The sequence below is a fragment of the Oryza sativa genome, chromosome 1 (genome assembly GCF_034140825.1).
Source record: "Oryza sativa Japonica Group chromosome 1, ASM3414082v1".
Lineage (NCBI taxonomy): Eukaryota > Viridiplantae > Streptophyta > Magnoliopsida > Poales > Poaceae > Oryza > Oryza sativa.
In genome coordinates, this window is record NC_089035.1 from 18,860,803 (window position 1) to 18,873,280 (window position 12,478).

General features: G+C 43.2%; 2 protein-coding genes across 2 annotated transcripts in view; both read right to left on the bottom strand.

Annotated features, from left to right (window-relative positions):
- Positions 1-3,618: 3,618 nt before the first annotated feature.
- On the bottom strand, positions 3,619-9,465 carry LOC4323966 (uncharacterized). The gene is made up of 4 exons (XM_015772689.3): positions 8,443-9,465; positions 6,542-6,650; positions 5,342-5,477; positions 3,619-4,453 (listed from the first exon to the last, which is right to left on the bottom strand). Exons 1-4 carry the CDS (start codon positions 9,378-9,380, stop codon positions 4,335-4,337), a joined length of 1,302 nt encoding a protein of 433 aa, XP_015628175.3. The 5' UTR covers positions 9,381-9,465; the 3' UTR covers positions 3,619-4,334.
- A 2,294-nt stretch (positions 9,466-11,759) lies between these two features.
- Positions 11,760-12,478, bottom strand: part of LOC9268454 (ABC transporter G family member 37) — a 29,309-nt gene continuing 28,590 nt past the window's right edge. The window contains exon 21 of the mRNA XM_026022748.1: positions 11,760-11,856. Within this exon, the coding sequence (XP_025878533.1) occupies positions 11,760-11,856 (97 nt within the window). The remainder of the gene's footprint in view (positions 11,857-12,478) is intronic.

The following is a 12,478-nucleotide window of genomic DNA, read 5'->3' on the forward strand; positions in this document are numbered from 1 at the left end:
ATTGAATTTGCTTATAATCGTTCCTTGCATTCTACTACAAAAATGTGCCCTTTTTAGATTGTGTATGGTTTGCTGCCTCGTGCTCCAATTGATTTGATGCCTTTACCATCTTCTGAAAAACTGAATTTTGATGCTAAGCAACGTGCTGAGTTGATGTTAAAACTGCATGAGACAACTAAAGAAAACATAGAGCGCATGAATGCTAAGTATAAGTTTGCTGGTGACAAAGGTAGAAGGGAATTGAATTTTGAACCTGGAGATTTGGTTTGGTTGCATTTGCGAAAAGAACGATTTCCTGATTTGAGAAAGTCTAAATTGATGCCTAGAGCTGATGGACCATTTAAAGTGTTAGCAAAGATTAATGAGAATGCATATAAGATTGAATTGCCTGCAGATTTCGGGGTTAGTTCCACATTTAACGTTGCAGATTTGAAGCCGTATTTGGGAGAAGAAGATGAGCTTGAGTCGAGGACGACTCAAATGCAAGAAGGGGAGGATGATGAGGACATCAACACCATCGATACATCCACGTCCCCCCATGTACAGCATGATGGTCCTATTACCCGCGCTCGTGCACGTCAACTAAATTATCAGGTGAGTTCTTTCTTGAGTTCATATTCCTCGTCTTTATACCCCGGAGACGCGTGCACTCGTGTTTTACTCAGGAACGATGGAGAGGATCCAAAGGGAAGAGGATTCGCGCGGGGTGGATTCGGACTGCAGGGCAGCGCCAACTTCTGACGGCCGCCACGACTTCATGCGAACTCCGATTTGGGCGTGCAAGTACTTCATGGAAAGCTTATCAAGTCTACTTTCAAATGGATCCAGCCACATGTCCATAACTGTTCTGGAGCGGCCGCAATTGTCATTTTACTCCCGACTATTTTCTGTCCATGGTGCTGCGTCACCTCTTTTGGCCCAATGGGCTGTGTATCCAAGTTGGGCCCATTAGGGGCGCGTCCTAGGGTTGGAGCACGACCCTATGGTCGTTCTTCCCCTCTTTTTATGCCTCTAGTCGCCGCCAAGAACAGGCGGGTTTTGATGATAGAGATAGCTTCTTGCTACCAGCTCGCAGCGCGCGTATTGGCTAAACCGCCCGTCTGCCTGTAATCGGAACCCCACCATATTGAGTTTGATAGTGAAACTTTCATCTTTATCTAGCAATTTCAGTGCTTGTCCTACTTGTTCTTGCTTGTTCTTCGATTGCTTGCAGGACGAGTGCCCTCGTGGCCGGGTTGACGCGCACCACAAGTTCGCGGCGACCATTGGAGACGGTGTATCGGTTGCTAAGGCGCAGCGTCTTTGGACAGTTGTAGTCGGGCCGTGAACGTCGTCTTCATCTAATCGAGTTATCCCTTACCTCTCATCGAAAGATCGGGCCACAAACCCTAGCGGGTTCGCGTCATGGGTTTTGGCTGCTCTATAAATCTACTCCAGACCCAACTCCTGGAGCTAAAATTTGAAATTGAAACTCTACCAAACAGGGTCTTAGTTCATCTTTTGAATTCTACAGCTACAGATTCTCAGAATCTAGATAGCAATGGCAGGAAGATGGGGAGCCTTTGGGTCAGGCTCTGGTGACCTACCCTGAGTAGCTCACGCGATCACTCCTTTGTGCCCTCGCTCCTAGACATTGACCTCCCCACACACCTTAAAAGCGAAGTCATCCTCCTTCTATCCACACTCCGACATTAGAGCGTATTAATTAAGTAACCACCAAATCTAAAGTTTAATTCTCGATCACCTCATAGCACATCTCTAAGAGCATCTCCAACATACTCTCTAAATCTGACTCTCCAAATATCTATTTGGCCAGCTTGCCAAAAAAAAAAAGGAGAGCCAAATTTATATTTCACTCCAACAGCCTGTCTATTACATTCTCTATTCTAACCATAGGTCCCACATGTCATTTTCTCACTCACATTATTCCCCTCTCTATCTCGATTGCAACGGGATGGAGGACCAAGTGAGGATGGTGGTAGTTGGAAGACATAAGTGGCGGCGAGGACGCGGCCAAGGAAGAGGAAAACGGCAACGACGCGATAGCGAGAACTCGCCACCTACTGGGCGCGGCTTAGGGGAGGGGGGGCTGCTTCTCCACTGTCAATAGGGCCCCATCGCTTGCACACTTTCGGGACCCCTCTCGGGATGTGGAGATTGTCGCCACTGCCGACACACGATAGCCCCAAGCTTGCCTCACTAAAGTCTAGCCCGTGTTGCTAATGCTACTCGCGCCAGTAGGGGAGGTGACGGCGGCGGAGGCCAATTCAGCGCAGAGGATGGCGAGGAAGGCAGGGACGGAGACAGAGGATGAGGAGGCGTCGGCGTTGGAGGGCATGTGCTGGAGAGAGAGGCGGCTTGGAGGGACGAGCGCGACAGGAGGCGCACGAGGAGGATAGTAGCCGCCTACCTTGTGGACGCCGACTCCAGAGGCAGGGAGAGGGGGGGGAGTGTTTCCAACCAGGGCACCAAAGGGAGAGGTAGTTCGCAGCAGCGCTATTGCTCCTCCTCGCACGTTGGAGGAGGCGAGGGGGGGAGGGGGGAGTATTTGGCCAGCCATATGGCTTATGGCTTGGCCATTTGGATAGAAAGGTCGTTGAAGGGCTTTTTTTTTTCTTCACGAGCTAAATTTTGGTTTGGAGAACCACCTAGGCATTCTCTCGGAGATGCTCTGTAGGCTTGTCGATTGTAGACTAGGGGCATATTACTAGTCGTTAAAAAAATTGAGTTTGTCTTCTTCTCCCATCTGTCTTTTCATCTACATATCTCCAATCTCGTGTGGAGTGCCGCTCCAATAGACGACAGATGAAACAATGATTCTAGACTAGAGAAAGAAAAGATCTCAAATCCAAAGTTCAATTTCTCTTTTATAATTCTATTCAGGTTTTCTCCTATAAGTAATCTTTAGTTTCTCTCATCTAACTAGGGTATAGGTGGCAGATACGGCAGGTTCGGCAGAGGCATCTACCTCAACTAGGCATAGGTGGCAGATATGGCAGTGTCGGCAGAGGCCAGCAATGGAGGCCAGATAACTCCTGGTTGTAGTACCCTCTGTGATCTCTCTCTCTCTCTCTCTCGTGTCCCATGAACTACTCCCTCCGTCCCATAATATAAGGGATTTTGAGTTTTTGCTTGTACTGTTTAACCATTCGTCTTATTCAAAAAATTTTAGAATTATTATTTATTTTCTTTGTGACTTATTTTTTTATCTAAAGTACTTTAAGCACAATTTTTCGTTTTTATATTTGCACAATTTTTTTTTGAATATAACGATTGGTCAAATATTATAAGTAAAAACTCAAAATCCAAACGGAGGGAGTACTGTTTTTCTGAAGTTTCTCAAGGTCAGTTGTTGAAGTATTGCTACTGCTAGGTACGTGCAAGAATAAGAATTTTGATAAGCATTGATACTTTTAGGTGGTGTTACTAATTAAGAACGAGCGGTACGAAAGAACAAGAATGAAGAAACTTGTTGACAAGAACTACTAATTTGAGCCATTCTGAATTTTGAGAAGAAACTAATTTCGTTTATGCCAGCATCTAGTTCTACCACCGTAACAAACAATAACCAATCTATCCATCTCCGTTATAACAAAATAAAATTAAGCATTATCGATATAAAAAATCGACCATCATATATTACTTACAAAAACTTATCCATCTACAACATACATTACCACCATGATTTAAACATGACCCTGAATCAAACAAATTATCAAAATTTAACATAAACTTACAATGCCTACCAAATCATCCTATAAATAATTCAATATAATTTGCACATATGCAAACAATTCTCATCCACACAAAATTCCAACCTCTAAATTAGCAACACACTTATCTCAGTCATACTTCGGGCTCAAAAGAACTCCTGATCTCCTAATCTCCAAATCATCTCGTAAAACTGACAAAAAGAAAGCGAGCCGGAGGAAGATAACCTTTCCTTATCAAATTGCTCACGAAATCCACTATAAAACGGATCTATATCAACCAGATTTGAAGAGATTTTGAGAGAGGAGCACAGCTTTCTTAGTTGGCTGCGAAGTGGAAGAAAGGCGCTGCGCAGCCCTCTTGAAGCTACACAGGAAATTTAGCCATCTTGCATGCCTTGCTTGCAGAAATATTTGTGCAAAGCTACATCATGATATAGGTGGCACATAAGTGAACACTACCTGGAGGTATCATTTCCCCATCATTTTTATTTTGCTCAGATTGTCTTGTAGCCATTTGTGTGAAAGATGAGAGCTAGAGATCTTCAGTATAGGCCTCAAAATTGAGATGTGATTCTGTTGCACAGTAACTAAGCATTTGATGTTGTAATGTGTAAACAAGTTTTATGTTGTGCAGGATGAGCCAACCAGCGAACAGATGTGACGAATAATATCAGTTGAAGCATTAGGACGAGCTGCACTTAATGCCTTCTGAGACATGTCCGACATCAATTTCTCATCACCTGAAAAATGAAAATTGCTCAGTACACATCACTGTGACCAAAGAACAAGATTACCACGAAACAGAAAAGAGTTAAATGATCAATCAGATGCTATGGACATTGGTATGAAATTCTAAATGATCAATTTGGGTATAGGATCTATTCCAGACTTTTGAGCAACTTAGGGGGATCAGGTCATTGCCCAGTCATAGCCGTGCAGAAAAATATAAATTATTACCCATATTCTTGTCTATTCTGTTGGGTCAGCTGTGTTCAGCCACATGATTAAGACTGAATTTTACAGGTTCTTTGACCTGTATCCAATAGGAAAACCAAATTTTGATATGCAAATGTCATAAGTGTAATGTATATACTAGTGTACAGTGCTTTATGTATTTTGGCCTTTCACAAATATTTTACTTAGATCTGTAATTTGAACTGTCAAAACCTAAAAGTAATGTATGATGAATATTGGATATATGTCAAGATTATACCAAATTTGAGGTAGTGCAAAATTGGGACGAGAAATTTTACTTACAAGTAATTACTACTCTTGAACTACCCACAAATGGTGTTAGATTTCATTCACACTACCAAACTTTGGCATCAAACCAAATGGTAGCCTTTAGCAAATTCCTTTTGCGTACTCACTTGTGGAGCCATTAGCCATTTGCTATGGCCAATTGGCCATAGCAATAAAAACTAACCAGAAGCCAGAAGTAACAAAAACCAGCAGAAAGACCATTGGAATATTGGATATATGTCAAGATTTATCTGTCCTAGTTTAGTCAGTTCTGATCTTGCAGATATGGCACGCCACAATTCAATAAATTAAGTCACGAACTCCGAATTTACTGTGTTTAAGATTAGCATGTATAAGTCATGAAATTAAATACAGATGCCACGTACCGAAAACTTCATCAATTATAGATCTGAGACTACTAGAATCAAGTTCATCTTCTGTTATGACCTTTGCTCCCATGACATCAGCCATAATATATGCATTTTTGGTTTGATGGTCATCCACCATTGTTGGTAAGGGTATCTGAAGAAAGAGGGAATAACTCAAATTTGTGCAAAAACAAGTGATAAAAAAGATGTTTACTAAAATGTTTATCACTGCATCTCAAACTTTGCCATAACATGTTTACAGCAAACCACCAAACAGTATGGACCATACTGTTACTTATCTAGTCTCCAACAAACAAATCAGTGCTGCATGTACCAACCATGATGATAGACTAGGTACTGAATCTATGTGTTATGCTAGACTATTGTAGAGTTAAACATGTATCCAGTAATAAATACTCTGTAACTCTCTGTACATATCTTGTATAACTATGAAAAGCATGGCCTCTGAAAACATATTATTATTTTATTTCAGTTGCCTTAAACATTGACTTCATCACATAGCTTGTAAAAAAATCCGAGCTACATATATCAATAATCGAAGGATAGAACAAGTTATTAATGAAAGGTTAATGCATGACACTGAGATTGATGAAGCATAAGTCTTCTGCTCTTCATTTCATCTGATTAATATGTTTCAATGAGCTGTTAAGATACTGCTAAAAATATACAAAAGGGCAAGGAACATAACCCTTATACTAGAAGCATAGAAGTAAAAAGACTTGCTATTCAGAATTTTGCAACGCCATCTCCAACTGCTTGTAACTTTGTTTAACAGTTACATATTTATGTGCCGCATGACATGGCCAGCAATGACTAAAACTCAGGGACCAAACATGGGCATTCTTAGATGCACCAAGAAGGATCACAAGGTAAAACGCATTGATTAGGCAACTAAAAGCCTAGAACTACATGCCCTTGTTTCATAGAATCCATTGTGTACAGTACCCATTAATGACCAGCAAGCAATTAGCCTTTCATATTGTTTGCAAATTGAAAGGTCTACGCATATATTATCGGTGCTCCAGACAGGCTACCATATGGTAATTTCTTAAGCTGTTACAAGATTAATATTCATTGCAGAACAAGTGGTTTTGTACTGAACACATATATGTTTATCGGATGATATTTTTATAAAAGATAGAACACATAAAGTACATATGTTGAAAAGAAATGGAGTTCCATGACAGTATATGATACCAAAATTGATGGTTTCCCAGTGACCAGTACTTCAGTGCAACTCATAGAACCAGCTCGAGAAACTACAACATCAGCAGCAGCATATGCTTTGTCCAATTCATGCAAGAACCTTCAAAGAGGAAACAACATATATCATCAGCACACAGAACTGACTGTGAACTTAAAAATATGATAATTGTTCAACCTATACTTTACCAATCATCCTACTGCACAGAGCATTAAAAGCATTCCCAAAGAACATGCCCTTGACAAGCTGCAAATTTCTAGAATAAGGTAAAGGTAGTGGTGATGGTGAATCTCCTATCGGACCTCACCCAGTGTTACCACTACACACCACAGTATTTTATGAATTGTTCCTGAATTCCTTAATATTACAAAATAAATCTTCCGCATGCATTTCTCCTCTTACTTGCCCTTTCTATTCATGATTTTACACAGAAAGTTCCAAGATGACCGAATTGCCATGTGTCAGTTCATTTTACAATTAGCATGACCAAACACTGTCAAATGTTCCTTATAACAGATGTTTGATGAAAGATCCTTCTATTTGTTTTGAAAAATCTTAGGATCAACATGATTCATTTTTTATCCATGGCATATATTTACCTAGTACTCCCTTTGGTAAAAAGTATTTAACTTTCAGGACAAGATTCGGTCAAACTTTTAAAATTCTGACCATCAACAATTTCTTAAATGCTTAGTTTAAGAAACAAGAAATGGAATATGTAGATTTGCCTAAAAAAATACTATCATAATATCATAAGCTTCTTATATTTTTAAAACTTATTGCAATGTTAAATTGATTGTTAGAATTTTAGAAGTGTGGCCGAATGTTGTCCTAAACATCAAATAATATTTACCGGAGGGAGTATATCACAATCTTGGAAAACCTGCAAGCTGGATTCTGCATATGATAATTAGAGAAGTAGAGAACCAAACGGTATCTTTGGAAGTTTGGATTGTACAATTTTCAATGGGAATTTTGGATGATTCTAATCTTTCAAAGCTTTTCTTACATGTGTTGTCTAGAACATATAATTATTTTCTTATGCTCCCAAACAGGAAAATAACCATGAGTTCAGATAACCTGATATTTATTTTCCTTTTTAGAAGTTCAGGACATTTTCTCTCTACATACTTTTCTAGAAATGGTCCCTTCAAAATACATGACATCGTAGGAATCACCGAGCACATGACCTTCAGTACCTTGTTTATGAAGCAATGTCATGCTTCATAATACATGGCATTCCGATACTACAATTCTACGGTTCACGTGATTCTTTTTTTTTTCCTTCCAAGAGACCCTAAATAAGTTTTGCTGAAGCCATGTAATGACTGAATGATTCGGGAATGGGTTTGAGTTTACTGAATAAACCAAAGCTAGAATGTATGGTCACTTTAATAGTTTCTACTACCTTCTTTCATATTCAAGATAATGTCAAAAGATGATGCTCTTACTACCATTATATACTGGACTGAAAGAATAAGGAAGAAAAGAGAGTATTTCCCTGAGAAAGCAGAGTATTTCCCTAAGAGAACAAAAAAAGAGCCTAAACAAATATGATCAGTTCCATCGAATAAGGATAATTTGGCTATATAACACCAGCATTCCGAACTGAATTCCTCCCTTGAACTTCCATTGCTCACTACTAACTTGCTAGTTGTGTGCATCCATTACTTCCATTACCATAGAAATACTAACTAGCCGTCATACATGTGTAAAATATAAATTTAAGGATGATTGGCCATCTTAATTTCTACCAAATTTTGACTAGTTCTATTGAAACAATCAGAAATGTAGTAGATGCTAATTATGAGAAGCACACAAAAGTAACAGCTGGATGCTCAGATCAATCTAGTGGCTAAACAGCACCGGAGAAATCCAAACGAAAGGAACTCACGGGGTAAGAAGTAGCCGGCGGTGGCTCCTGACGAGGCTCTCCATCTCGCAGAACCCCTCCGGCCCTGTCTGCCATATGATGTACCTATTCCTCCTCTCTCTCAGCATCTCGTAGTACATGTTCAGCAACGCGACATTGATCTCCGGCGACCCCTCCGTACCACCAAGCACGAGCAGAACCTCCACCCCTTCCTCGCCCACAGTCCCAATCCTCGGGAAGAAACTCGCCATGGCGTCGGCCTTGGAGATCCGGCACTTGCGGATGGACATGCGGACGGGGTTCCCGTAGACGGCGCACTTGCGCTTGGGGAGGAGGCGGACGGGGGCGTTGAAGCCCAGGAAGATGCGGCGGGCGAGGGGCGCCAGAAGGCGGGTGGCGGGGGCCGGGCCGGCGTCCTGGTCCTGGATCACGAAGGGGACGCCGAGGAGGAGCGCGGCGAGGCAGGCCGGGAGTGCCGGTGCGCCGCCGGTGGCGACGAGCACGTGGGGGCGGAAGCGGCGGAGGTGCAGCGCCGCGTCGAGGACCGCGTGCGGGAGGCAGCGCGGGATGGGGGCGAACGGGTAGGGCGCGGAGGCGGCCGCGTCGGACTCGAGGGAGGGGGGCGGGGCGCCGAGGAAGAGGGAGGCGGAGGACGGGAGAGAGGCGTGGAGCTCGTCGGCGAGCGCGATCGCCGCGTAGACGTGGCCCCCCGCGCCGCCGCACGCGAACGCGACGCGGAGTGGGTCGGGGTCGGAGGCGGAGTCGGAGAGGCGGCAGCGGAGGTGGAGGGAGCGGGCGCGGCGGCGCGCGGGAGAGGGGGAGAGGGTGAGGCGTCTGGCGCCGCGGAGGCCGCGAGGTGGATCGTCCGGGCTGTTGTATTGGGTGAAGCGAGGTAGAAGCGGAGACCGCGGCAGCGGCAGCGGCAGCGGCCGCGGCGCGGGGCGGGCGGTGGCTGCCATTCCTTCCGGCGACGGCGGAATGGGGGAGCACGAGAGCGAGGGAGGGTGGCGCGGGCGCTTGTGAACGGGTGGGGTGGTACAGGACAGGAGCACGTGGCCCCCGTGCTCCATTGTTTTTTTTCTTTTCTTTTTGAAGACTGTGTTCCATAGTTCAACCCACCTTCGGACAAAAGAGAAAAATCGAACATGCTTCATGCGAACACGCTTCATGTAAGTCTTTGCTTTCAAGTGTGCATGGGGTGTGGGACCAGAAAGCCCGACGAAGAACATTCTCTCCATATTCATTCACCTCATCGAGAATAGCCATGTGTGTGCCCGGGTTTCTTGCCTGCATCACCTCCAATAGTGGGGGAAGATTGTGATAAGAATCCTCATAAGTTCCAAACCTCATCTCCAATGCTTTCTGTTTTGCCCTCCAAGCCTTGTCGTACGATATCTCATATCTGTACTCTTTCTCAACGTCATGCATTATGGTGAAAGGGGACAAAGATGTTTTTCTAACCACCTTTGAATATACCATTTGTGCCACAAATGTCACTGTCAGGTTTCTGTGCACCAGACGGGTATTCTCCAACAAACACGTATGTTGCTCAACCCTCGAAGCTACCCATAAAGTGTCATGTTGTGGCTTGTAACCATGCACTCTCCAAGGACATCCACCCTGTATGCACTTCACGTCATACGTCGTCCTATTTGAAACCTTCACCCTGAACTCACGCTTCTGGACAAATACCCACCTCTTCACCGCATCTTGTAAGTGACCTTTGTCATGAAACATCTGTCCAACTTTCACCTGCTTACTATCATAACACCAGTGGGCATCTAAACCATCGTTTACCTTCATACGACTCATTGATATGGTCGTCCAATCATCGGGTATGTTAGTTTCGTTGTCCCACAGTGTTGTATCTTCTCCTTCCACTACAAGCGCAAGGTATTCCTCGTTTTCCAGTTCCATCTGATCCACTACCGCCTCATTCTCCTCCGCTGCATCAACACGCATAGGCGAATCCGGTTCTTCATCGTCCGAGTCGTTGGCCTCACGATTAGTACCACGAACAATGACCTCTCCTTGTGTATTACCCTCTACTACTTCTTCCCCTCAACCTTACTCAGTCCGCCAAACATTTTCAGCTTATCCACCTTCCAACGGAGTTTCTTCCACCACGGCATGACTTGACTCCCCCGATAGATCAACACATGTTGTCTTCTGCACCACTATTGCCAAGCTATAGCCTTTCTCCCTTACTTTACTAACAAACTTCCTCCAACTCCCAGTTGACGCAACCTTCACTACTCTCCACTGCCATCCATGTTGACCCCTCACTGGCCACACGGCATTTATGACAAATTTATCGTGCACTGGATCTACCCCAAACATATTATACAACCACCCTAACACGTCGTTCAAACCCATATGCTCTGGTGCATTCAAACTAGTATCATGGAAGGCATATACAGTCAAATCCACCCCGCTATCACATATTTGTATAGGAGCATCGCCATAATACAGACGAATGGGCATATCACCTGACATCCTGATAAAACATGACAAATAGTCTCACGTTTAATCATTTAATCATTCGATAATTACCCTATTACAACTTATACTATATTGCCGTGTACTAATTTACAACTATTAGTAACAAACATCTAGTTTAATAATCCAAATAAAATATAACACCTTTGTACCTATTTTAACACACAACATATCAATAATATGTACTAACTAAGAACTAATTTAACCGTACAATTACTTAAATACCTCTACCAACATTTAGCAATAACAAATATGTGCTAACCATACATACTAACATCGAACAATGTGAAACAATTAACAACTCTTAAACCAATTTTTTATTAAACTTTCATATGCATTGTACTTAGGGATTACTAATGTATACCTTAACTTCACTGCTGGAGGGCGTCGCCAACCCTTTCCTCCCGGCCGGCGCCTCCTCGGCCTCCTCTCCGGCCTGCTATCCCCTCCCCTCGCTCCCTCCGGCGCTCACGGCGACGATGTGGCGACTCTCGGCGGCGGCTGGCGATGTGGTCCTCAAACAAATCGAACTCGCGGCCTGGGTGGACGGGGCTTTAAGCCGGCCTGTCGAACGCCCATTGTTCGACAGGGTCGGTGGAGGGCCCTATCGAACGCCCCCGGTTCGACAGGCTTCGCGGCGCCGGGTGGTGGGCCCTGTCGAACTCCCTCCGTTCGACAGGTGAGCGTGTCGAACGACAGCCGTTCGACAGGGCTTTGTCGACTGCCCGTCGTTCGATAGGTGCCCTATCGAATTGCACCCGTTCGACAGGGACCTACTTTCGCGATTTTCCCCGGTTGGCCACTACTTTTGCGATTTTCCATAAAAATAATATTAATTCTCAAAAAAATTCTATACCAGACGCATTCTGAATGCCGAGCACTAGAACGGCAGAGTACATTGAGCCCATGGAATTAAACAAATCTTGTGGTTTCGTTCTGTAAGGTGTACAGACATGTGATGCACTTCAAGGACCAAAATAATGAAAAAAAAGACATTATCTTCTTGACTAGAAAAAAAAAGTTCTTATGATAAATGGAAGACCCACCTTTTCATGCCAAGGTTCCAAAATACTGTGCCAAAAAGCAGTGCAATGACAGTAGTAACAAAAAATCTACGTCCAGTGTAATGAATATTCCTCCAATACAACAAATTTTGCTTCTACAAGCATATTAGGCATTGCTTGAAGAAAGTCTGTGAATATTTATTGGGGAAAAGGAGATCACCAGAGTTAGCAGGAGCCCTGCTTATTTCTTCTATCAAGGCCTTGTTTCTCCTAAAACCATAAATACAGCTTATATCATATTAGTATTGCACATCTTAAAAATACAATGCAAAATAAAATTAATTTGCATTGGAAAAATATAGTTCAAGGAGAATAAATATAATAGAGGACAATAAAGTTTTTTTCTCCAAAAAGCAGGACAACAAAAAGGAATTAACAAGCATACACTAAATTTATCTCATAACAAAAAGGAATTAACAAGCATACACTAGGATATGCTTTTTATCTCATAACAAAAAGGAATTAACAAGCATACACTAAATTTTTTTTAACAG